Source organism: Enoplosus armatus, chromosome 17, assembly GCF_043641665.1.
Source record: "Enoplosus armatus isolate fEnoArm2 chromosome 17, fEnoArm2.hap1, whole genome shotgun sequence".
NCBI classification, from domain to species: Eukaryota; Metazoa; Chordata; class Actinopteri; order Centrarchiformes; family Enoplosidae; genus Enoplosus; species Enoplosus armatus.
The window spans coordinates 14,705,318-14,732,968 of NC_092196.1; the positions used below are offsets into that span (position 1 = coordinate 14,705,318).

Below are 27,651 nucleotides of genomic sequence, written 5' to 3' on the forward strand. Positions count from 1 at the left end.
CATGTGCCATGATTTATTATGGCTTTATTTCAGCAAACGAGCAATAAAGTGGAACCAAGTAGGGTATGTCACAAGAGCTGTTTATAGCAGGATTAGTCATAGAAAACAGCCCACTCCCCCCTGCGACAAACAGTCTATAAAACAGTAGAACATCTCGATAGCCCAGGAGGAAGCCACCAGTCTGCCTTTCACTTAATTCAGAAGAGGGGGAAAGCCACTCAGTTTGAACGGTGCTCCTGCTTATACTCCCAAACAAGATTATATTATTGTAGGGATTTAAATTCCAAACCAGAACATGTACCCTTATCCCCCTGAAATAAGCTTGGGTATTGTTACGCTCTTCATTTTCATCTTTTCCAGTCGATCCTCTGTGTAACTGTATATCACTGAGGCACTACAGCATAGGATAACAATTTCTGGTTATGGGAAATGAAAGCAATGTTTCCCAGTGCAGCGTTATTGTTCTGAAGCACTGAAATGACACACCTGATCTCTGAAATGAAGACATATCCCAAAACAAAAAGCCTTGTTTCTCTTTCTTGTAAGCACTATACACACAGTCAGCTTCTTGGCGAGAGGTACTTACATTCAATCTTGAATATTTACTAAACATCTCCAGCACGCAGACGTAATCCAGACATTGACTGTAGCAGTGAGATGAACCTGGTTTGAACTTCTGTCAGGCTGAGAGTTTCAAATTCAAAGCAAAGCAAAGCACCAGTGTGGTAATATACAGCAGACTCTTAGTCTCCTCCAATAAAACTCATCTCTTCAAGGAGTATCTCTTGTCCTCCTCTCCCCCGTTGAATCATATCCCCTGTCCCATATCGTCCTCCTCAACATTAATAGCCTACACTTTTATCTAGAAGCGCAGCTCTCATTCCTCTTATTTCCTTTGCTGCCATCATTCAGTAGTGATCTCTTACATGATCACTACTGAATTACGAGAGAGCACTTTCTCTGACCAGCACTTTCTCTATTCTTTCTCTCTTCTTTTGATCTAAGTATTGAAGTCTTTGTATACTGCTTAAAGCACCTATGATGTGAATGTAAAAACTGCCCCAGTGCAACAACAAAACTATCTTTCTTATTTCAGAAACAGCATGTCTTTAAAGGCACAATGTAAACCAAAGAAGTCACCATCAAAATACAAAACACAGGACTGGAACCTGCAAACACAATGACTGAAACAAGATAATGACTAAATGCCAGTTTTAATAATGTTTTCTGATGCTGTTTATTGAGGCCAGTTGTAAAAAGAAAACTATGCTTTTCATTTATAATTCAAATTCTTCAATTAGATATTTGAATATGGTCAAAAAAAGAAAAAGGAAAAAGGCTTAATTTTGTCTCTCACCATTGATATATTTCACACCAGTGACCGTGAAAGTGCATTGCAGGAGCACGTATGGAGCAAAACAACAAGCCTGCGGTCATTCTGACACTTGATTCCGATCTCCAGTTGCCATTATAGCTCCACAACGTCATTAGCAGAAGTTTTTAGAAACTATAAATCTAGTTATCATGTCATTTGATGTCCCACTGGTCCTCAGATTGTGAAACCTCGCCTCCCTGATGCAACATTACATCCTTCCCATCTAACTCCTCCTCTGCCTCCCACTGAACCGACATTTCCAGCGATTGAAATCTGATTGGTTTGGAGAAAAACAAGAACAGCACTTTGGTGAAAATGAGGTGAAAAGTTGAGGCTCGCTCTGCTGCTTGTGAGCACATCCTGAATGATGGTGCTAGTTTCATGTTCTTGTTGTGGAGGACTTCTGCAGCTCTACTCCGACATTAGCTTTGAATCAGCATTGTGAGTGTGTGAGTGTTTACAACAGCGTCGACAGAAGGACAGTCCGCCCCCACCACTGCACCTCCACAGAAAAAGAAAAAGACAACCTGAATCCTTTTAACACTTCATATGAATGACCTGATGGCCTGCGGAAACACTGTTACATGTTACTGCAACTTAACATGTCTATATTTCACCCTCTCTTCCTTTCTCTCACACACATTCACATTCTACCGCGTTCCATTTACTTTTCATTGTCCCACATATGTTTTAACTTGGACACACACATGCAGACACACACATTACCAGACTATTGCTCACTGTCAGCAAAGAGGTGTGGATTACTATTTCATGGCCCTCCACTGGCAGAAAATGGATCCATTTCCCAGCATTCCCTGACGCCAGAAGTGTAGACTCAGTGAAGGCCAGAGGCCAGACAGGCTGCTGATGGTCTTTCTGCCGGACATTCATTCCTTCAGTTAGCTGCAATGGAGAGATTGTCCACAAGTTCAACTCCCACCCACCAACATTAAAATCAAGAAGAATGCATTACACACTCTGCACAACCGGCTCATCCACATATACTGAGTAAGTGAGACTGCTTGGCATTTCAATTATTCCTCACAATATGAATGTATAACGCGGAGAGCCATTTGGAGAGGTTGGTCATAATAACTCAGATGCTCGCAAAATGAAGTGTGCAGCTGAATCAAGCAAGAGGAACATTTTGTTTCCCACAACACAATGGAGCACTCCACTCTGCACTGTGGTCTGTGGTCATTTCGTCATGCCTTAAATATCAGCAGTTATACACTGCTGCTGATGTTACTGAAATATTTGAAACTTCTTGCACAAGGGTAAAAATGAACACCACAGAAAAATATTACCCGAGTCACATTTCACATAGCCTGCGTGTGTTTTTTTTCATTTTCTGGTCAAGGTTTTGTGCAGATGAAGGTCGTGTGATCAAAAGCCTGGGCATTTAATAAAAGTGGAATACAGCACCATGTGTGGGCATTTTATCCTTCGTATTTGGTCAAGGCGTTTATCAGATGAAATGAAGCAAGTAAGTTTCTTTTGTTTGCATGCAAGAATTAAGAAGAGGACTCCTGGAGTCTTTGTGTGCTCGTTTGCATTCTGATGGAGCTACTGAATCATATGTTTAATTGTGTTGAAATTGTTCTTCAGAGAGGAATTCCTTATAGGGCAATTCAACTCAGCTGAAAATTCAGATTTTTATTTTAAAGGCCTGGGTGTTTCCCAGAGAAACAATACTCTAATCTGTGATTCTGATAAACAGCCTGGCGCTGCTCTTTAAGGGGTTTTATGAACTTTTTCTGAACCCAAAACAACCGTTTAATACAACACTATTGTTTCATCAGCTTTAAATAGGAGTTTACAGTTATTTCCACATATTCTTTCTGCACCCTCTTCCAGACATTTTTTTTCATTTTTTCCTATTCATTTTCAAAGGACGTGTACTACAAGTGACAATTTCCTCTCAAGGAGACAGTATTGAATGTACTTTAGTGCAGCTGCCCTGAGAGAAAATAATAATTTAAAGTTGAAATTCAATTGCAGGTTTATTGTGTGTCATAGCAGAGAAGTAAAGTAAAAAAAGAATAACATCAGACCTCATATTTAAAATATAAGCTAGGCTTAAAGACATGTGTGCACCATACAAAGTGAGTGTTGGAAGCAAAACATACAAGTCATTTTGTCAGTCGTCACATGTTTCAAGGTCAATAGTCACAATATATTCTTTTCATTTTAAGCTTAAGAGGTGGTGAATTGCATGCAAATGAAAGAGACATGAGCTTGTGAAAGAGTCTGTATAATTCAATATGACATTCTTGGTACTGCTTGTATTCAACCTGCACTTTGTCTGAGTCCTCAGATGTCCCTGTGTGTACATCAGTCATACATATCAGCATCAAGACTGTCGGACTCTCAGAATAAATGTTGCGACTAGACCCTCAACGACTTGACATTTTCATCTCAACATATTTAACCCGTTTTTGAAAAGTGCAACAAGCAAAAAAGCAAATTTGAATGTTGAATGTTTTTTTTAATTATTCAGCTGAGAAAACACTTCTAAAATTAGGTTTGGCCTGGCTTTTAAAGACACAGACAAAATGATTAATGCTTTTCTGTTGTGCCTGAACTACTGCAATGCTTGTGTACGTGCCTCCGCCACGCTGCTGCAGCTCAGCTCCAGTTATAATGCTGCTGCTGCTGCTTCTCTCTGAAGGCCACCTTACAAATTAGTTAAAATCACTTTTACTTTTGTGGAAAGCATTTCATCATCATGCCCCAAAGTGTGTGTGAATATTTTTAGGTCCATTAGGTCCTCAAGACAAGAGTTCTTGGTCATTGCAGTGATCAGGCTGAAGCAGACGGGTAACAGAGCATTTTTAGTGCTTAATTTATGTTCTAGTGTCTGAAATATAAAATACTGAAATATCTAGTGATGCCCAGTCCAGTGTTGATACAAAAACTACATGTTCACACTGTCAAGTAACACCTTACAGGCTGTGTAAGCTGAGATCAGACCACATACACAGAATATCTATCAATACTACTTTTCATACAATATCACTTGAACCTCACACACTTTTCAGTCATTTCAGTCAGATCACCTGAAGCAGCTTAACGTTCAATCATCACCTTCAAATTATTGTTTTTTGTGTTTAATTTCTTGTACTATGCACTTCCTCATTGTTCTGTCTTTTACTTATATTGGTTCAATGTTTAAAATCAAAGCAATATTTCTCCTTATCAATCAGAAAATCTGCAGTATGTTTTTGAGAGAGTGCAGAATAAAATAATGATTTGATTTAGGTAGAGAAGAAAAAGAGACTGAAAAAGCACGTGGACGAGAGGGAAACAACTCTTTAGAGTGTCAGTCTATTTCTAAAGCCAGTAATTACAGAATAGATAGAAACCAGACTTAAAGTCTATAACCACATTCACTGCCATGTGAGGCTGTGACGCTCATTATACACTCCAGAAAACAAAATTGTTGGTTTATGGTTATGTTTCTCCATACAGGCATAAAATATGTGAGGGTTGACACGATGAAGATTTTTGTCAGAATACAGGTAATATTTTGACATTCAAGGGGGAGAAGATAGAAAATGTGTTTTTCACTAGTGTTCATAGGAGGTCTCCTGGTATGCACTACATTTCTTCCTGGTTACGTCCTTCCCCTCTGTTTCAATCTATCAGAGCGGAGGCAACACCACTGGGGAGAAATGAGGGAAATGCTTTCAGGGGACCCCAAGGAAACAGTGGACATTTATTTAATTCTTAGTGGCACCGCTGCTTCCCAATACAGCTTTTCTTCTGCTACGGCGAGTGTCACATGGAGGGCAGCAGCTGCTTGTCTCTGGTGGCCTCTGGCTAAGAAGCTTCGATTCACCTGAGGTGTGAGGCCTGAGGTTGGAGCTACCTGCGCTGTAGTTCAGCCAGTCAGCATTGGATGGAGCCAGTGGGCGGGATTGTTGCAGACCTCCACCAAGACTCTCCACAGCCCCTCACTATGGCTTCAGTCTGTGTGCCATCTGTTTTTCATTCAGTTTACATACTTTGACACCTTCTTGGTTTGATGTCATACTTTTTGATGCATGGAAACTCCAACACTCATAATGTATTGTTTTTGAGCATCAGAGCACACACAGGCACAGAGATGTTCCATTCAGCAATTTATAGCTGTCAGTGCCATCATTCATATTATTCAGAGCATCACTCCTGAGAGCGTTCAGACGGCGCTGGCAGGGGAAGAAGAGCAGCAGCAACTTTCAAGTTTACAGAACATCCAAACATCCGTCTACTTTTTAGCTCCTTATCTGTGTCAGGGTCACTAGTGGCAACAAGCAGAGCAGCCCAGATGTCCAGTTTCCCAGCATCCTCCTCTAGCTCTTCCCAGGGAATCTGAAGGCGCTTCCAGGTCAGCTGAGGCTGAGGCTGTAATGAGTCCAGCCAGCATGGTGCTTCCTGGTGGGCTGCATCACAAATAGGCTTCTTTTCTGAGTGCCTGAGCCACCTCAACTAACCTTAACTCCTCTCAGTGCTCAACAGTCAGTGTCCTGACTGTGAGGTCCTCCCTGAACTTTTTTTTTAACCAGGTGCTTCACCCTGTTACAGAGCATGAGGCAAATGTGAGAGCTTTGCCTCTCTGATACAATGCTTATCCTAACTAAAGATACACGATTTCTTTAACATTTAATGTACGCATGCATGATACACGGGGAAACCTGAACTCCTCCATTTGAGGAGCTATTACTTTCCATCTAAAAATGGGACATTGATTTAGGAATGAAACATGGTCTCAATGTGGGCACACTCGTGGTATGGTATAGAAATCCACTTGATCTTGACCTTCCGTGTGTAGAGTGAACATCATGTCTACCCTTATTTCTGTCAAAGTGTTGTTGAGTATATTTCAAGTCAAGATTAATCTTTTATACTATATTACATAAACACAAAACAATGGCTGTCCTTAAGGTGTTGAGATGGCTGGCAGTAATTCAACGTACATGAATTACAGTAAGTGAAACATGGAGGAAGATGAGCAGTGTGATCCAGCATGTTCCTTCTCAACCCAACTAGCACCTACAAAACGGAAATAGCCTGATCACGAGTGAAGTCTGATTGTGCTGCTTTTAAAATGCACTGCAGGCCACTTATGTAAAACACTGATGTAAACATTGATCCCAGAGGTCAGCGCATTGTCATGAGTGTCAGATGCTTTCATCCAAGGTCTTGTACAGTATCATTAGCTGTGGTGGCCGTGGTGGGAATAAGACATTTTAACTAACAATGAGCGTGCTCCCAAAGCAACAGGAGGCGTTTTACTTTTATTCCTCATCTAAAAATACTGGGTGCAGTAACATCACATATGACGCTATATGACATATGAACATGTACTCCTCAAGCTTGGACCGGGTAAGTAAAAGTGACAATTTCGCCTACATATAGGTGAAAGGCATTTTAGATGTCATGCCTGATCTTATAAGCCTCTTTCCCAGCTGACATCATTTGAGCAATTTGTTGTTTCTGTCAAGGAAATGCGCAGCGAACGCAAAACATAATGGATGAGCACATAAAAGGTTCAAAACCCTCCAGTGCTGACAAATCACTGTGGAGAACAACCACCCAACCACCATATAGATAGACTGGAGAGAGAGAGAGACAGAGAGAGAGAGAGAGAGAGAGACACACAGAGAGAGAGAGAGACAGAGAGAGAGAGAGAGAGACAGAGAGAGAGAGAGAGAGAGAGAGAGAGAGAGACACAGAGAGAGAGAGAGAGAGAGAGACAGAGAGAGAGAGAGAGAGAGACACACACACACACAGAGAGAGAGAGACACACAGAGAGAGAGAGAGAGACACAGAGAGAGAGAGAGAGAGAGAGAGAGAGAGAGAGAGAGAGAGAGCGCTCTGTGGTGAAGCCAATGCCTGTCGTCGAACTCCAGCAAATATGAGGATGGGGAGATAATGACCCACACTGAACCGGATGACTGAACCTCAATTATCAATTTCTGTCCTTTTATGATGCAAACAAAACCAGAAGAAGAGAGTCTGGACAGCAAGGAACAAAGGATCGCATGTGTTTTTTGGACATGTCCAACCTTTCCTCACACCATCCTGATTTATTGAGAGGGGATGGTTACTGAGTCCAATTTAACATCTTACTGAATTTATTGGATAAAACATCTCCATGGAGGAATTACTGGAGACTTCTGCGGTGTATTTGTGCCGAGATGCCGTAGCTCTACATGAACCGTGATAGATTGAGTACTTTTATGGAAATTGCTTGGAAATTTCAGCTCAGCTGAAAGACATACGGGCAGCAATAATAGCCGCACACGCTGAAGCCAGCGCCGGCGATCTGTGTGTCTCTGCAATAAGTGGCTGATAAAAAGCAATAAATTCTCTTAAATAAATACAGTCATCTGGTTGTGCGCCATGGGCGACGAGGCGTCAAACTTCAGGGGAAGCAGCAGGACCGGTGTCTCATCACCAAAACCCAGGACCGGTGAGGATCACGGCAGAGCGGAGATTGTGGGCTAAATTAAAACTGATCACCACTGAAAACAATGAGATGAATGATTTTTGGATGACTTGTCAGATTACCACTGTGACAGTTTTTGATGTTATTCAGAAAACAAGATTCAGATCCGGGCTGCGCTGGACTTGGTCACTTTGATTTGTTCGCTCAGAGATCAAGTGGCAGAGAGGGACATGACACCTTTTGTTTTGTGCTTGAAATAAACGAATACAGCCATATTATTTAATCAGTAAGTTAAAAGGGGATCTTTAATTTTTTTTGCACTATGATGGAACCACCACCATGCGCAAAGAAGAGCCTGTCCCTGTCGCTCCCGGTTCCCCGGGAAGGACAGGCGACTCTGAAGCCTCCGCAACATCTCTGGAGGCAACCCCGGACCCCGATCAAAATCAAACACCGGGGTTACTCCGACACCGACCGGCATCATCACAGGCACATGGAGCGCTCAGACGCCGTGGATACGAGCGACAGACCAGGACTGAAGAAGTCTCGGATGTCCTGGCCATCCTCCTTTCACGGGACCACAAACACATCCATCGGAAATTGTGTCGGGAATAAACGGTAGGCGAGAGAAGGGTGTGCATTCCAAACAGCCCAATAATAGCCCATGACAGCCCACAAGGCATATGCGTAAACGGGAGGGGAGGGGGGGGGGGGGGCATTTTAATGAGTGCGTAATAACGCAGTGTGCCTGAAGGGTTAACTGATATGAAGCGCTTTCTATTGGGAGGCGGGACGCGTGGGTTTTTCGGTGCTGATGCGTTATGAGTCTTTGGATAGACTGTCAGATGGGTATGAAGCGCAAACCAGCCCGCCCACTCGAAACGCAGGAGCAGCAACTGTAAATACCAGTAAGATTTTTAAGAGCGTCCACATGTTACACGTAGCTGATAAGAGACACGAGGCGCAGCCGTTTAAATGGCACCAAAGGTCTAGTGGGTGCGTTGGAGCGTGCAGCACTGAGATACTGCCATCGTGCTCACTCCTATCAGGCCTTTATCAGCTTGTTTGCAGATGGAGGTTTGGGGCCCAGTGGGCGGAGGACCACAAGTTAAAGCCCCCCCCCCCCCCCCCTTTACTAGTATGCACCCTGCTGAAGTGCCCTTTAACAAGGCTCAAAGATACTGACCTCTGACCCCACCAGGTGTAGTGGATGAGGTAGGGACTGGGTTGAAAAGACTCTCCATATGGTAAAAATATGATGTCTTATGAAGTCTTACCTGGACTTGTGTCACAGGACTGTCACACAGATGGTTTCAGACAGCGTCTAATTGGCACACCACAGCTGCTCTCTGATCAGATATGACAGCAGAAAATTCCCTGCATTAGAAACAGGAGGCTGACCGACACTGGAGACAAACAGCAGAATTGTATGATACTTAAACTCCGCCAGCTAACAACTCTTCCAGCACTTAAATCAAATTACATGATGAATGTTAATCAAGAAGATTAGATTATAGGCATTTCATTAAGTGAGTCATGGAACAATACAATTTTGATATGATTACTTTGTCCTTACACAACAATCACTCCATTTATCCTCTTAAGAAGACACGGTGAATGCAGCACCTGCTTGTTTTTATTGTTTAACAGCTGCTTTCCCATAAAGCAGGACACATCATAAAATGTACAGCCTGTTCAGTGTGGACAGGGGTTAGTTTGGCTGTCTACGCAAGTTATTTTTCACATGTTCGTAAAAGGGGGTATCCCTGTTTCTGTCAGAGGGAGAAAGTCAAGTCTGTAAATGCTGGTTTTCCAGGTCGTTCCCCCTTCCACTCTGTCCTTTGTGTGACCTGAAATCCCCAGATGTTCAAGTGAAAAGAGTTAGTTTACATGTTGGACTGTTTCTGACTCCCTTATTATCCCCCTCCCCCTTTCCCTGTCACAGATGAAGCCCAAATGAGCTCCTTCCACAAGAGCAACACATTAAACAGGGTGATCATTAGACTAATAACACATCTCTGAGAGTGTGCTGGGTCTCCAGGGGACTGTCGGGGTCCTGTATTTTTTTTCTTTACTCCTGTTATTGTTTGTTTTCTTTCTTTCATTTTTTATAAATGCCACAGACGGCCTTCCTGGCAGGCCCCTGGGAGAAGGGCCAACTCCAGCTGACCGGAGGAAGGGCTGATTTGTATTTTAGTCCTGAGGACACGCTCTGAGGCAGTCCAATCTTTAGTGCATTGGGACTGACTCTGCCTGGCCTTCTCCTTCTGTGGGCGGCAAACCATGAGAGGGCAGAGAGAGAGAGAAAGAGAGAGAGATAATTTGATTCCGACAAGCTCAGTTCTGAGAACACACCAAGCTGGCTCCAACTGTGTGTGTGTGTGTTCATGTGTGTGTTCATGTGTGTGTATGTGCCTTAGCAAATCCGTGAGGTGATGTGTACTATCTGTGGGTGTTTGTACTACACACTGGTCAGGAAGGAGGGTGCACGGAGGAATGGAGGCTGGTAGATAAATGTTGTGTGTCATGAGTAGTGGTGAAATGCGGGCTGCACAGTGGGTGTGTGTGTGTGTGTGTGTGTGTGTGTGTGTGTGTGGAGGTATTTATGAGTGGGCCATGCACAGGTTAGTGTCTGACCTGTAGCCTGTATGGATTGCAATAGGCCTCGTTTTATCTGTTTTCATATCAGTGGGAGGCCAGAGGGATTTCCGTTGTGTTGATATTATTTTCATTCTTTTCACATATTAGAGCGACTGTATATTCTGCCTCCTTACTTATGTCCAAATAAAGGATGCCTGGAGCTGGATGCCTCATCTCCTTGCTGGATTTATCAGGCTTCATGAACATCTATGTGGCTCCAGCAGCTCTGTGGTTTTAGCTCAAGGCTAACTTGCATTGAGTCCGGCCTATGGAAGGCAGCTCCATGAACATCTCACCGCTGCTCTTTACGTGCATTTACATGCACTCAACGTCTGGGATTATCATTTCAGCAAACCCTGAGATTTGCAAAAAGACAAAACAATAACTAGGAGTTGCCCCCCAGATCCTGCTTATATTGACAATGTTTCTGGGTCCAAATGACTAAACCAACAATGTTGTTCAGTGTTGTTGTTGTGCTGTTGAGATATTTTTAAGTATAGGGTTTGATATGAATTCAGTATAAATTTTCAGCTTAGCACAAAAATGTTTTTGCCAATATAATGACAAATATTGTTTATTGGCTCAGGAACATGAAGTGACTTTGTTGGCGTAATTGGTCTTTGATTGGTTGGGCACTGATCGACCCAGCAGATGACCTTAGTGTCTCAAGGAAGCCGACTGTTCAATAACTGAAGAGTCGGTCAAGACCTCATCTGGAGGTTCAAAAGATCAATCAGCCTGAGAGCCGCTGGCGAAATTGTTTTGGACAAGGTTAAGAGACAAACAGATTGTACCGTGTAATTGATACCCTTGCTTTTGAAAATGAAGCACTCCCAACAGTCACCAGTCTTGGGATGGATAGCATACAAGAGGGATTCTGGGTGTTGTTTTGCATAATTGTTTGAAGAATCTGCGACTGTTTTTCCACCAGCCTATTTTTGTCTCTATGTTGTATCCCACAAAATGGCAGTCTTAGTGGCAATCAGCTTCCCCCCAAGAGTGTCAGTCTGCCTCCTCTTCCCACCCCCGGTGTCTTTTGTCAGTCCTTTTGTCAGAGGATGCTAATATGAACGTATCAGTCATCAGGTCCCATGCCCGATACGCTCTGGGAAGTTCCAACACGAAAATGAATGACTGACACCGAACGAGTAACAGCTCTTCCCACAATTCTGTTGCTATGGTTACTTGTTTTGTGCATTTGTAGAATAGATTTCATTTACCCAAAAAAAGGCAAAGCCTGCAGGCACTTGATGGGCTCGACTGTATAATTTGTCAGTATGTAGCAGATCCCACTTGATATGCATCATGACTTGTATGTTTATAAGGTGAAAAAGTGAATATTAATATATACCTCTGCTGAAGAACTGCAGTCTGCCAATAGTTTAATCACAGCACAGGGAAGCTTTCCTGTTCAGTCCTCTGCCACAATTTCAAACCAAAGCCTCCCTCACCTTCTTCATGCATTCTTTACGCCTTTTCCCCCCAAGCTGGGATCCAGGGCTGATTTGTAAGCTGGAGTTGCTCTTTCGCCTGCCCGACTGGGCCGGCTGCCATAATAATTTAGCTCATAATGAGGTACAGCTCTAGTTAATTACCACAACAGCTGTATTTTGTTGTTGATCATACATTTCTACACTCTAGAAACAAAAAGTCCCATGCAAAGAGTATAGGAATTATCCCAACAAATGTGTTGTAATAGCGTTAAGCAATAGACCTCTTATCTCATTTGTGTAGTGGAACCATCTGTTTAAGCTACAGATTGCGCTCTTCTGTGAATACATTGTGCTCTCTCACTACTCTCAGGGCTAATTAGTATCTGGAGGCAGTTCATGTACTGGAACGGCGTTCACTATTGGTTGGCTGAGGCAGATCCCAAAGACCTCAGGTAAAATCCCTCCGAGATCCCTTAGCAACGACACCAAACAGTTTTTTTGCTTGCAATATATGCAGCTCTCATCCAAGGTCCCTCTTTGTGTTTGTTCTCTGCTTGTCACTTTGTCTCATTGTGGGACTCAATAGGCTCTCACAGGCTCCTCAGATACTCAGGCCACTGGTAACCACATTTAGCACAGTCAGTTTGCTTCGTGAATCGACTGGAAACCTTGGCATCTTTGCATTTTAATTAATTTCACACTGAATCCTCTTAAAGTGGTGATAAACTAGTCATTTGTTGTTTTTTGCTTTTGACAAGTGTGGATGGGCAAGGATCCCAGCGAGAGGAAACAAAGTGAGCCACGGCATCAAAAAATCCAAGTTGCACAACAAGTCCACCTGTTACCCGCAAATATCTCCTAGTTTGGTGCAACTAGTGTGCTTACATTTAGTCTACAACAACAGCCAGTCCTTTTCATATCATGTTCATGTCCATTAAATCACCATTATGGAACTTTCTGTCATAGTTTATTATGCGACGGTTCCCTCTGCCTCTCTCAAGATGTCCAGTGTGATTGTATAAGCCTCATTCTGGCTGTTTTTTGGCTGTTTTTTTTATCTCTTCTGATCTAATAATATTGTTTGAATCACTCTTTTGTCATGAAAATTACAGTCTTTGATTGCTGCTTTTCTCTCTTTTTGATCCTCTATCCTCTCAGTGCTTCATTTCACCCCAGTGTAAATGAGGAGTATTGATTCCATCTCTATTTCTGTTCTCCGCTTTGTCTCCCTATTGTGTGGCCCGTCTTGCTGGTTCCCTGTAGTTTCTGAGATTCTCTCAGATAGTCTTGTTCTTGCTTACAGCGGCATTAAGCTCACAGTTTCTCTATCATAAATCTATCATTTCATCCCACTCTCCCTCTCTTATCCACTGAGATCATCAGCTGCTTGCAGAGTCTCTCCCCCCTCGAAGCCATATCTGAATCTCAAACCTTAACATCCCCAGTGGTGGAATGAACTGCCCACCACTGACAGTGTCCAGAGCCTCATCTCTTCCTATATTCTTCTCCTTAAGGTATTTTATACTGATGTCATTTTTCATTCTTCATGCTCTAGCTGTTACTTGAAAAATCACAGACTTCAAGGGCAGAGCAGATACAAACACCTTCATCATATGGCTGGCAATCAGCTGCCATTAAAGAGCGAGTTCAAACAGACCTGTGCATCAAAGAGTGGTCTATTTGACAGAAAAACATTTATGAAGTTATAAATAATTATGCTGTGAGATGAAAATACGCACTCAACATCATCCTGTGTGAATTCAGAATGAACTTTTCCTTGGATTTATTTTCCTTCTGACACAAAAAATAAAGCTTTTTAGTAGTAGTAATAGTAATTTATTCTTCAAACCCATAGGCGCTAAGAGGAACTAAAAGGGAAAACCTTTTTAGTGTAATCAAGTCACCCACTTCAAAACCAAGAAAAAGGTCTTCATTGGTGAGACTAGGGAGAATTTAAATGTCAAAATGTGCGGTTTGTTCAATTTCAAAATAAGTGGTCTTTCACCTCTCAGCAAACAGCCCTGCTTGAGAGGAAACTCTAATATGATGCTCGTTCTGTGTGAGTTTTCCTCACAAGGTAGACGTGGGAACATGGGTACAGTGTCTGTGTTGCGTCCCAGTAGGTGAGACAGACCGACCATAATTCAGAAGCAGCCGCCGGTCTCTGATGCTGTGGCACAGAGTGACGCCACTGAGAGGACGACCCTGCTGAAATGTGCTTTAGGCTGGAGTCTTAGTGTCTGAATGACTGAGACTGACAAACCCTCTGTCAGCTGTGTGTCCACACAGCACACACACATATACAGTGGAGCAGAAAAGAACAAATAGCATACACCTGTCAAGCAGAGCGCCGTGTCAGACTAATGCGAGGTACGTCCGGGGAGTGCAGAGAGAGCCTCGTACAAATCAAGAACTCACAACAAATCAGAGCTGAAGAGGATGAAGGCGTGCACCTGGAGACCACGACTGCAGCGGACATACACAGATGAAGACTGCATGCTCGTTCAACTGCCTGCTGCAGCCGCTGAATGCCAACGTCTCATCTGAGGTATCATTTCCAGACCTCCTGCCCCAGGACAGTGTTGTTGCCCAAAATTACTGGCAGAGTGTCAGCTTCACTGGATGATTATGAAAGAGTGTCAGTCCTGTTTAGAGCGGAGGGACAGATGGCATTAATAGTGGCTTACCGTGTCACAGACTTACTTACTGTACAGTGTGGCCCTGTCCCAGCAAATCAGAACAAAGCCTTCAATCAATTCTCGTATATGCTGCCAATACATTGATTGATGATAGGACAGTGTTGACAGAGTACTCCCGAGACAGAAATATAGCATGAAATGTTTTTTTTTTTGCCCGTTCTTGGTCTGACTCAGCACCGCTGTTGTTGTGAGAGCTTGATCGGAAAACCGCTGCAAACAACAGCAAATAATATTCAATAGTTATCAAAACAATAACAGCACAAGGGCTGGCTAAATGTGCCACTAAATATTTCATAGTGTAGAAAGCAGAAAACCAAATCAGCCAGCAAATATTCACTGTCATTTGAGCTGCTGTTGGATGAAACCTTGTATCTCGTAAGCAGTGTTTCTCCGATCCTTTACTTAAGTAAAAGTATCAACATAACAATGTAAAAGTACTTACAAGTATTTACAATTTATTTACTTACAATACTTACAAGTTAAATCCTGCATCAAAATGTTATTTAAGTAAAAGTACAAGTATTGTCAGTAAAATGTACTTTAAGTACCAAAAGTAAAAGTACTTAATGCAGAAAAATGGCTACACATGGCTACTAAAGGCTGATACTATTATATATTATATTATTATTACTAATTGAATAATAAGCAGGTCATGGTGGAGCTAATTCTGACACTTTTATATATTGTTGGGTAGTTTCATCTATACCAATACGTTTTATGAGATGAATCTTTTTTTAGTAACTCCAGCTGTCAAATAAATATAGTGGAGTAAAAAGTACAATAATTTCCCTCTGAAATGTAGTTGAGTAGAAATGGAAAAATAATGTGCATTGTTACACTCGTTACATCGTTGCTTATGTACAGGAACTAACAAAAGTGGGCTTCAGAAGAGTTTAGAGAACTCTCGGCGAAGCTTGTAATTCTCCAAATAGTCCAAATTGTTGAAATGTTTTTCCTATAACTGAAATTCTTCCAAAATATGTGACACTGTGACGACATGTATTGTAGCCAGTTAACATGAAACGGTTACATGTGCAGTGCATGGTACATGTGTATGTGTATTTTTGCTGTCGTGGCTGGTGTTGTTTTCACCTCGTGAGTCTGTGTGTAGTGTTTTTATGTCTGTCTGTGGACAGCTTTTGTCAAACAGATGCAAAAGGTTTGTGTGAGGAATGTATATACACTATATCGCCAAAAGTATTGGCTCACCTGCCTTGACTCGCATATGAACTTAAGTGACATCCCATTCTTAATCCATAGGGTTTAATATGACGTCGGCCCACCCTTTGCAGCTATAACAGCGTCAACTCTTCTGGGAAGGCTTTCCACAAGGTTTAGGAGTGTGTTTATGGGAATTTTTGACCATTCTTCCAGAAGCGCATTTGTGAGGTCACACACTGATGTTGGATGAGAAGGCCTGGCTCTCAGTCTCCGCTCTAATTCATCCCAAAGGTGTTCTATCGGGTTGAGGTCAGGACTCTGTGCAGGCCAGTCAAGTTCATCCACACCAAACTCTCTCATCCATGTCTTTATGGACCTTGCTTTGTGCACTTGTGCACAGTCATGTTGGAACAGGAAGGGGCCATCCCCAAACTGTTCCCACAAAGTTGGGAGCATGGAATTGTCCAAAATCTCTTGGTATGCTGAAGCATTCAGAGTTCCTTTCACTGGAACTAAGGGGCCAAGCCCAGCTCCTGAAAAACAACCCCACACCATAATCCCCCCTCCACCAAACTTTACACTTGGCACAATGCAGTCAGACAAGTACCGTTCTCCTGGCAACTGCCAAACCCAGACTCGTCCATCAGATCGCCAGATGGTGAAGCGCGATTCGTCACTCCAGAGAACGCGTCTCCACTGCTCTAGAGTCCAGTGGCGGCGTGCTTTACACCACTGCAGCCGACGCTTTGCATTGCACTTGGTGATGTATGGCTTGGATGCAGCTGCTCGGCCATGGAAACCCATTCCATGAAGCTCTCTACGCACTGTTCTTGAGCTAATCTGAAGGCCACATGAAGTTTGGAGGTCTGTAGCGATTGACTCTGCAGAAAGTTGGCGACCTCTGCGCACTATGCGCCTCAGCATCCGCTGACCCCGCTCCGTCATTTTACATGGCCTACCACTTCGTGGCTGAGTTGCTGTCGTTCCCAATCGCTTCCACTTTGTTATAATACCACTGACAGTTGACTGTGGAATATTTAGGAGCGAGGACATTTCACGACTGGACTTGTTGCACAGGTGGCATCCTATCACAGTACCACGCTGGAATTCACTGAGCTCCTGAGAGCGACCCATTCTTTCACAAATGTTTGTAGAAACAGTCTGCATGCCTTGGTGCATGATTTTATACACCTGTGGCCATGGAAGTGATTGGAACACCTGATTTCAATTATTTGGATGGGTGAGTGAATACTTTTGGCAATATAGTGTATATATATACACATATATATATGTGTATATATATGTATATATATATACACACATATATATATAAAGAATAACAACGGCAATCTGTGCAGCTGCAACAAGGTTTGTGGGAACACTTGAGGACTTTACATAATGCAGGAAGCAGCTTGTGCTTTATAGCCGACTGAAGGTGTGGTACACAGGCTGATGCATACCTCAGTTATATCCTCTGTTACAAAAAGAGTAAGCTCCTGACCTCTGCCAGATCAATGTGTGAGCATAACCTGTCTTGTCAGAGCAGTGAGCCCATTTCTTGTAGGTCATGTTCATGTTCACACATTAACACTCAACATTCAGGCTGTTGGTGGGCAGAAGGGGGGTGGGGGGGGGGGGGTCATGGCCTGAGGGTTCAGGACGGTATTTTTATTTGATGCTCTACTTTTCAGTTTGAGATCTGGATATTTATGAAGATTGTATGTTTTTTTTCCCATGGGCCATGTCCACAGCAGGAGGTTTTAAGTAACATCCTCCATTATACACTCTGCCTGGACAGGATTTCCAATGATGCTGACGCAGACTGCGAGGTGTATTTTACCCCCAACAAAGGCAAAGTAATTAACACCAGTGAGGCCAATGAGTTCTCCCTTTCTTTCTTACTAACTCTCATTTTTGTTGTGTGTATCAAGGGGCTTATTGTGTGATTACTTTTGTGGTTTGGGGGTTTTGTTGTGAAAGGTTTCCTTAAAGAAGATCAGAATTGAGTTTTCTCTCACCCCTGCAGCTTGCTCCCAAGCTTCTCGTTTTTGCTGTTGGCATTTTTTAAGAACTTGAAAGGATCGCTGGTGCAATCTACAGAACTGACAGTGCCCAGCAAAAGTTTCAAATTGTCCCTGAGCAAGAGAGCCTAATCTTCATGTATGTTTGCATCAGCATACTCTTGAGGCACATGCTGGAAAAGTGGCTAAAATCAGCTGAATCCATCCAAGAATTTTCATCCTCATCCTCAGTTTGAGTGCCAGAAAATACAACATCTTGGTTTAATCGCAGAAGAAGAAGAAGAAGCGGGTGCCCTCCTGCACATAGACGCTGTGCCTGCTTTAATAGACGAACAAAACCCGGAGCCCATTCCTTTGCATCAAACAGGTGGGGCGAGGGAAGCCGACACCAGGGAGAAGGTGTGAAGATAAGGAGAGCGGAGAGGAACAGAAGGTAAATGTGGCAAACGAGGAAGCACGCATCTGTCTGGAGAATAGAGAATGAGGGCGGTTGTCTTCACAGATCACTGGCAATTGTGTATTTTGTCACATCAAATTTGACGCAAGACCTGTCTGCAATTGGTCGTGTCCCTTGCCACTCGCGGCCACAGTTGCACAAGCCAGTGATGTTGTGTACATGAAGGCCAGCCCTCCTCTCTCTCAGGGTGCTATAAATAGGGGGAGAGAAGCCTCGGGCTCTCAGTGTAATGAGATTAAACCAAACCAGCCTCAGCTCCCAGTGTTTTATTGAGCTTTATTTCAGTTTCCATTCTGAATTTCAATATGTATAAGGAAGATATTGAGTGTGGCTGCTTCTGCCTGCTAGAGTCCATGTAGGAACATTATGTGAACATAATGTGAAAGACTTGTGTGAGTATGTGTGTAATGTCCTCATTCATTCCCTCAGTCAGAGGGAGTACCGGGAGTGTAGTTTAATGTGCTTTACGGAGACATGGCTGCACCAGGACATTCCCGACGACAACGTTTCCATCGACGGCTTTCAGACCGTCCGGGCCGACAGGGATTGCACCGGGAGCGGTAAGCGTAAAGGAGGGGGACTTGCCGTTCTCGTTAACAACCGGTGGTGCAATCCTTCCCACATCACCATCAAGGATAGTGTATGTTGCCCGGACATTGAACTGTTGGCTGTTGGACTCAGGCCGTATTATTTGCCCAGGGAATTCTCACATGCCATTGTTGTGACTGTTTACATCCCCCCCTCTGCCAACCCGAAGTCGGCGTGTGACGTCATTCACTCCGCCATAGCCCGTTTACAGACTCAACACCCGAATGCACTCATTGCTATTTCGGGTGACTTCAACCACGTCACCATGGCTAGGACACTTCCCACCTTCACACAGTATGTGAGCTGTCCCACTAGAGAGGAGAGGACCCTGGACTTGCTGTATGCTAACGTTAAGGATGCATACAGCTCCTCTCCCCTCCCCCCTCTGGGTAGGTCAGACCACAACCTAGTGCACCTCAACCCCTGTTATGTGCCTCTAGTCAAGAGCCAGCCTGCAACCACGAGGACAGTGAGGAGATGGTCAGAGGAGGCTTATGAGACACTTCAGGGATGTTTTGAGGTGACTGACTGGCAGGCGCTCTGTGAGCCGCATGGAGAGGACATTGATGGGCTCACAGAGTGCATCACAGACTACATCAACTTCTGTGTGGACTCCACTGTACCAGCAAGGACTGTCCATTGTTATTCTAACAACAAGCCATGGGTGACAAAGGACATCAAGGCCATACTCAACAAAAAGAAGAGGGCCTTCAGAGCTGGCAACAGAGACGAGGTGAGAACGATCCAGGGGGAACTGAAGGTAAAGATCAGGGAGGCCAAGGAGAAGTACAGGAGGAAGCTGGAGTGGAAACTCCAGCAGAACAACACCAGAGAGGTCTGGAGTGGAATGAGGACCATCACGGGTTACAGGCCGAGCAACAACAGAGGAGCTGAAGGCAGTGTGGACCGGGCCAACGAACTTAATCTGTTTTTCAACAGATTTGACTCTGTGGGCCCTGCTCAACCCCCCCATGACTCTTCTGCTGTCTGCCTCCAACCTTCACCTATTCCACTCCCCCCTCCCCCTCCTGCTCCTCACAGCCCCCCACCCCCCTGTGAGAGCTTTCCTCACACCTCGTCCCCCAGTCCCCAGGCTGACGGCACTCTTCAACCTGATGACTCCACCCCTCCCCCACCGGTCACCTCTACAGTGTGCTTCACTGCCGACCATGTTAGAAGACAGCTGAGGAGACTCCACTCCAGCAAGGCTGCAGGCCCCGATGGTGTCAGCCCCAGGGTGCTTAAAGCCTGTGCCCCCCAGCTATGTGGAGTACTTCACCATGTCTTCAACATGAGCCTGAGTCTTCAGAGGGTCCCCGTGCTGTGGAAGACATCCTGCCTCGTTCCTGTTCCAAAGACGCCGCGACCCAGTGGCTCCAAGGACTACAGACCCGTGGCACTGACCTCCCACATCATGAAGACCCTGGAGAGACTCGTCCTAGAGCAGCTCCGGCCCTTGGTCAAGACACACTTGGACCCCCTTCAGTTCGCCTATCAGCCCCGACTTGGAGTGGAGGATGCCATCATCTACCTGCTCAACCGCGTCTACGCCCACCTGGATAAGCCGGCGAGCGCTGTGAGAGTCATGTTCTTTGACTTCTCCAGTGCGTTCAACACCATCCGTCCGGCTCTACTGGGTGAGAAGCTGACGGAGATGCAGGTGGATGCCCCCCTTGTGTCCTGGATTGTCAACTACCTGACTGGCAGACCACAGTATGTGCGCTTACAACACTGTGTGTCAGACAGAGTGGTCAGCAACACTGGGGCCCCGCAGGGGACTGTCCTCTCCCCCTTCCTCTTCACCGTCTACACCACGGACTTCAGCTACTGCACTGAGACCTGCCATCTTCAGAAGTTTTCTGACGACTCAGCAATAGTTGGATGTATCAGTAAGGGTGATGAAGAGGAGTACAGGGCTGCTGTGGACAACTTTGTCACATGGTGCGAGCAGAACCATCTACAGCTCAACGTGACAAAGACAAAGGAACTGACTGTGGATCTGAGGAGGACCAAGGCGCCGATGACCCCTGTTTCCATCCAGGGGGCCAGTGTGGACATTGTAGAGGATTACAAGTATCTGGGAGTTCACATAGACAATAAACTGGACTGGGTAAAGAACACTAATGCCCTCTACAGGAAGGGCCAGAGCCGTCTCTACTTTCTGAGGCGGCTGAGGTCCTTCAACATCTGCCGGACTATGCTGAGGATGTTTTATGAGTCTGTGGTGGCCAGTGCTATCCTCTATGCTGTTGCATGCTGGGGCAGCAGGCTGAGGGTGGCGGACTCCAACAGACTAAACAAACTGATCCGCAAGGCCAGTGACGTTGTGGGGGTGCAGCTGGACTCTCTGACGGTGGTGTCAGAGAGGAGGATGCTGTCTAAGCTGCGGGGCATCTTGGACAATGTTTCACATCCTCTCCATGACGTACTGGTCGGACACAAGAGCACCTTCAGTGGGAGACTCATTGCTCCCAAATGCACAACTGAGCGACACAGGAAATCATTCCTGCCTGTGGCCATCAGACTGTTTAACTCCTCTCTCTGAATGTCAGACACTCAGGAAGAGACTGGAATCCATATCTGTATCTACCTCACCTGTTCATACACCACCTCACTATTTATTCAAAATGTTTAAGTGCAATACATATATAGTCACACACTTTAGTGCAACACATACATACATATACATTGTTATTGTATATATTTTTACCTCATTTCACTTAAATACTGTAAATGTGTATATTTTGTATTTTTCATTTCATTTTTCATTTCACCTCATTTCACTTAAATACTGTAAATGTGTATATTTTGTATTTTCATTTCATTTTTCATTTCACCTCATTTCACTTAAATACTGTAAATGTGTATATTTTGTATTTTGTATTTCTTATTTTTATATTTTGTACAAACTTTTAGTTCTAAATTATGCTACTTTCTACTCTTGAATGGGAGCACCGGTACTGTACAATTTCCCCCCGGGGATCAATAAAGTATTTCTGATTTTGCACCCTGCAGGCCATGGCACATCTCCTAAAGATGTGTTCATCATGATGGTAAAGCGTTTGTCACCATAATGTTGTGCCGTCACGACGCTCCAACCGCTGGCTTGAAACGGTCATGAATTCCCCACTTTGCTTCCTGACTTTTCCAGCAGTTTCCATTTCATGCATGTGAGGCGCGTTTGTTGCTGCCAGTGGAAAAGTGATAGTCAACCACAGTGCACGAGGCTTGTGCAACGCTACTTTTGAATCCAGATCCGCAAAAGGCAGACAGGGAGCTGTACTGGCACCAGCTATTGTGGCTGAACGTCTTGCGTTTGAGCATGTGCTTGTGCGAATTCTATTGTGAGACGGAAAGTGTCTGGGGACATGCAGAGTGGGAGACGTCCATTCTGTTTGGACATACTGCTGATTCTCACAGCCCATGTTCCCAGACTCTGACGTTTCCGAAACGCTCTGCTTGACTCTGACTGCCTCTTCTACCACCACACCACTCAGGCCTCATTACCCAATCACAGCTTCTTCCTCCATCATTTTGCCATCAGTTAGGGAGCACTTGGCTCCCCAGGTTCACTCGACTCTCCTCTGATAATTATATCTGTTATTCATCTTCTGCTTAGGGAAAAAAACATTATCAACATCATCTGCCCCACTAAGACTCATCATAAGAACGCATCTCTTAGCTTTTATTTAGCATAGTCAATACAACAACATCCCCAGATGCCTTTGACCAGATTTAGATCACAGAGTGTATAGGTGTGTGGGCAGGACATGTGACTTGTGGTCAGGTTCGGCCATGACAGCGTGACAGAATAAAGTCAGACAGATGCTGAAAAGTTCAAGCTGCTGGCGTGGCGTGACGTGGCGTGAGAAAAAGAAGTGGAGACAGAATTTGAATTGCATTTCAATTGGGGAGCATTTTTGGAGTCTAAAATCATAGTGTTTGTGCTTTTAAAAAAAGGGAGAGTATGAGGGATGAGAGGACATTGAATGACATAAGAATAAAAATGACAGACAGATTGAGTCATCAGGCAAGCATGTCGCATTCACTGCCCTGCTGCAAGGCAATGGCCCTGAGGCAGTTTCAGCACAAATGAATCACACACACAGATAATCCTGCCTTTCCCTCACTAATGATAACTAACTGCTATCTAGGATAATCACACTGATTTTCTTATTGTTCTCTTACTAACATGATTCTCCTCGTTAACACCTTTTATAACAGTACTATAATTGGAGAACATTGTGCTAATTGTCCTTTATAGTATCTAATTTATGGTATATTTTATCTCCAGGGATGTAATTTACCTGTTACAAAAGAGATTTTATTTTAATAATTTTTTTACTTTTTAGAATATATTTAATTACGTGCATTCATGATATGCATCATAGTAAGTGTTATCAAAACCAGGGTCATTTAAAGCAGCTATAATTGATATTTGTAATAATAACAATGGATTAAATGACTATGTGTGATATGAAAGGGTTAGTTTGACAGAGAAATATCACCGACTCTTTAGTTTACTTTAGCACTGGGAAGCTTTATAGCATCTTTTCATTGTTTTGGGTTTCCAGCCTAAAACTTGTTTTGGTTCACTCTCATTGTTCTCAAAGTGTCGTTTTCAGCCGCAGCAGGCAGCTGTTTTCAGAGAAGATAGCTCTAAAAAACAACTGTATGCTACCTTTCCAGGACCAAATGGCAGACAGAGTAAATTAGTCAGTGGCTAGTGAACGTAGGGGACTGTTGTTGATGTGTCTAAAGCTCACCAAATTATAACCATAGCGTTGCAAGGTCAGAAAACATTTTTCTTTGTAGCAGCAATGTCAGAGTTGTAGTGTCCAGATCCAGACCTTTGCAGCTCATCCACAATGCAGCAGCCTGGCTGGTCTTCACACACTACACCTCTCATCCACACCTGCACTGACTACAGGTGGCTGCTCAGATCTGATTCAAGACACTGGTACCTGTCTACTGTGCTGCGAATGGCTCAGGCTCATCCTACATCCAGGACATGGTCAAACCATCCCAGCCCTGCTGCAGATCAGCGTTTTTCTCCCTCACTACGAGGGGGATCCTGCTACCGCTAAACAAAAGCACGACTACTGTCCTGTCTCCACGGTGGTGGAATGAGCTCCCCCTTGACATAAGGACAACAGAAACTCTGCACATCTTCTGTCGCAGACTGAAAATTCAGACTGCACCTTCGCCCATAAAAAAACCCTAAAACCCTCTTTATTTTGTTGCTTGTAGTTGATGTACTTACATGAGTCTTTGCATGAGTCAATTTTTGGGTTGTATCCACATGGTTGAATGGACTTATTGTAAGTCGCTTTGGATAAAAGCGTCATCTAAACAAATGTAATGTAATGTTGTGTTCACAGCTTGTTTCCCCTCAAACTCAGCTATTGGGGTTTTAAGGAAAACAGATAAAATGCTTTTCCATCCATTTTAATCGCAGTGGCAGCAGGCTAAGCAAGGTCATTGCTCTCCCCAGCAACATTTCCCAGCTCCTCCTGGGTGATCCCGAGGCGTTCTCAAGCCAGATGAGATATAGAATCTCTCCAGCGTGGACTCCAGGGGGGGACTCCAGCCAGTTGGACGTGCCTGGTAAACCTTGTTTTGGCTCGTTTTTATCCACAATCTCATTCTTTGGGTCTCTACCCAAAGCTCAGGACCATAGGTGAGGGATTTTCTAAAAGAAAACTGGTTTGCTTCATATTACTGGTTGTTTCAGTTGTATTCATCAACTGGAGCTTACGTATGACTGTGTTACTTTTTAAATCAGTTGTCAACACTGCCATGGGGTAGAATATAAAGGACAATACAGCAGAATTAACAAGAGGGAAGCAATTCACTGGTGCACTCACTTTTGTTCAGCCACGCCATGAATACATTACAGGACAATTCAGAGCATCAAGCTAAATGGACCATTTCATTGTGTGTTCAAATCAACGCTTTCTCACTCAGCTGCACCCTGCCCAGCATTTGTTTTTGCACCACATTATATCAGTAATTATCTATCATTCCAGGGTAATACGCAGCCAACCATCTTTGTGCTGGGCAATATGTGTGACGAATTGGAAGCCAAGACTGCTTATTAGTCTGCATTTCACTTCGAGATTGGATTAAATATGACAGAATTATTTGAAATTACAGAAAGGTGAAAGATGATAGATAGATAGATAGATAGATAGATAGATAGATAGATAGATAGACTCGTACATTAGCTAAGAGGGGCAGACTGAGTGAAAAGACAGATGGAGGGAAAGATAGTGAGATGGTGAGGAGGAACAGAGCCACAGTGACACAAAGGTAGCTCTGGATGACTCACACTTCTGTCTTCTCTCTCTCTCTCTCTCTCTCTTCATCTCTCTCTAGTCTGGATTAAAATAAAAGAGGCCCAACAGCCCCAGCCTGCAGAGAGGGAGTTACGCACTCCATCTCAGAGATATGGTGATGCGCTAAAAATACCACTCCTTGTGTGGGCTTGTTGGGGAGGGGGGGGGGGGGGGGGGGACACAGCATGGGGAGGGAGGTTTATGGATTTGGTGGTATAGTAGAGACGCCAGTGCTATCATTACTTTCCACAGTCCAGCTCGCATTTCCAGCCTCTCTCTCTGCCTTTCTTTCCTCAGCATCTCTGCTCGACAATGTGCACTAATTGGGTTTTATAAGAGCACTCTTCTACTTTCTAGGAACGTTGGTCAGTGCAATTAAAATCTAGTTCATTAAGCGAAATTCGGCTGGATACTGCTTTTATCTTGTCGACCCCCATTCCTTCTTTCCAGCAAACCCCGCTCTGCTAGCGTCTCCTCTCTGAGAAACTCCATTAAACATCAAAAGCAAATCAATATCATTCTATTGCTCTTGCTGCTGCAGTTACTCTCCGCGTCGAGGAGTTCCTCTCTCAACTCCTAATTTATCTGGATGCGAGTGGCAGGAAACTAAACAGAGCACCAATTGAACACGTCTCTCCATCTGTCATCTCTCAGGATGCTTCTCTGTGTCAGCTGATCCATCTGTTTAGCCCATCCTCAGTCTCCACAACAGCAGAGAGGCGCAGAGATACAGTGGAGCTCCTGTAACACAAACCTACAAGGTACTTTTAGAGAGGAACAATGCTCATTATACAAACAGTTTCTCTGGCTCCCCCCTCATACTTGGCAATCGGAAGGCTGGTTATAAAAAGAGCTGGGTGTTGGGAGTCATGATTCTTAAATACTTACCTTTCACACTAAACAGCCTCTGGGGTCGCAGGGGGGATTTACATATAAAAGGATAGGGTGCTCCGTGGAGCAAGAAGGATTAAGAGTGAAAAGAGGAAGAGGAAGAAGCAGGAGAAAGATGGGTTTCTTCTGGTCCTGGGTGTACCCAATCTCAGTTGTATTTCATAATTTTGCGTGTGGCCAGAGGTTGAGAGGTTAGGAGAAAAGAGTGAGAAAGACACTCTGATAGGCAGAGGGACTGACGGATAAAAGACACAAAGAGAACGAAACAAAACAAGCTGTGTTGACCTTGTTGCCCCCTGTCTCTGATACATGCTGCAAAAGTGCAGCAGACAATAGCAGACTATTATGCAGAGATACAATGCAGTTGGAAAGGTGACTGTAAGGTCAAAGAGGTGGCTTTCAGCTTTAAGGATCTTTGGGGATGTTTTGGGTAAAGAGTTGTCAAACAAAGTCCCCCAATTTTAGGACACTACAGCAGGAAAATCATCCTAAACACACAGACAAGGAAACACATATTTATGTCCTAATAGTGAAATAATCTCGACTAGCCAGGTCAGTCATCTGACCTCAGTCTAACTGAGCATGTGTTTGACTTCTTGAAGAGCAGATTGAAGGCAAAAAGGCCACAAAACAAGCAAGGAGTGAAGATGGCTGCAGTACAGGCCTGGCAGAGCATTACCGAAGAAGACACTGTGACTGCAAGAGATTTGCATCCAAATGTTAATTATGATGACTGTTTATTTCTGACTTGTTGAATTGCTTTCTGTCTCCTAAAATGTGGGGACTATGCATAATAAAAAGGTTACATTTTCTGCACTGTTCATCTGACGTTGATGTAAACACCCAGATATTAAAGCTAGGAGCTGGGATTTTAAACTCATTGTCACTGTTTCAAATCAAATCTTCTGGAGTACAGAACCATCACAACTAAAAATGTGTGCATGTCCTATAATACTTCCTCACTCCACTCTACTGTTGCATTTAAAATGTAATATGCATTTTAAATGTGTGTAGTAGGCCATGTCACAAAGTTGCATCTAAACAGAGTTGAAAGACGAGCAAACCATGAAGCAGTCACAGCGGTGACAGAATGAGTCGCTCTCCACCTGAGGAGAGACTCCTGTGAGTGTTCGGGAGTTCAAAGATCTGCTGATAGTGATGGAAAGTGACGAACGCCTCTGGTGGGTTTCGAAGAAAACAGAGTGTAAGACAATCTACAGAGCAGCAGAGCCCAAATTCCTCAGGTGAAAGAAAACACTGTGCTAAGAGCTTTGTGTGTGTCTAATGTGAACCATTCAATCCTGGTGGAATTTGTTTTGTACAGTGCATTAATAGATTAAGAGGGCTGGCGGTAGCTGTCCTTTCACAATGTGGAGGGCCTGTTGCTATGTGGAATAAAGGCTGATTATCCTGTCTAGTGTAGCCCATAAAATAAATCCCTTTCCTGTGGCATTTGCCAGGTGTGTGATTGCGGCTGAAAGGTGTTCTGCACTTTCAAGGGCTGAGGCCAGCTCTCTGTGTTTGGCCGCCCGGAGTTGGGCTGGTGATCCTGTGGGCAGGATAATCTGCTGTAATCTGCGGCTCTGTGATCTGACCATAGCGCAGCAGAGAGATG

The 27,651-nt window shown here is 44.0% G+C and overlaps 1 protein-coding gene across 2 annotated transcripts in view; it reads left to right on the forward strand.

Moving 5' to 3' along the window:
- The first annotated feature begins 8,130 nt into the window (after positions 1 to 8,130).
- The window catches only part of pde4a (phosphodiesterase 4A, cAMP-specific), a 42,099-nt gene continuing 22,578 nt past the window's right edge, over positions 8,131 to 27,651 (forward strand). The window contains exons 1-3 of one of the 2 annotated variants that reach the window (XM_070923914.1): positions 8,134 to 8,412; positions 17,359 to 17,379; positions 27,108 to 27,118. In XM_070923914.1, coding sequence (XP_070780015.1) covers positions 8,134 to 8,412; positions 17,359 to 17,379; positions 27,108 to 27,118 — 311 coding nt within the window. Of the gene's footprint in view, positions 8,427 to 17,358; positions 17,380 to 27,107; positions 27,119 to 27,651 lie in introns of both variants that reach the window. The other variant, XM_070923912.1, reaches the window with a different exon arrangement.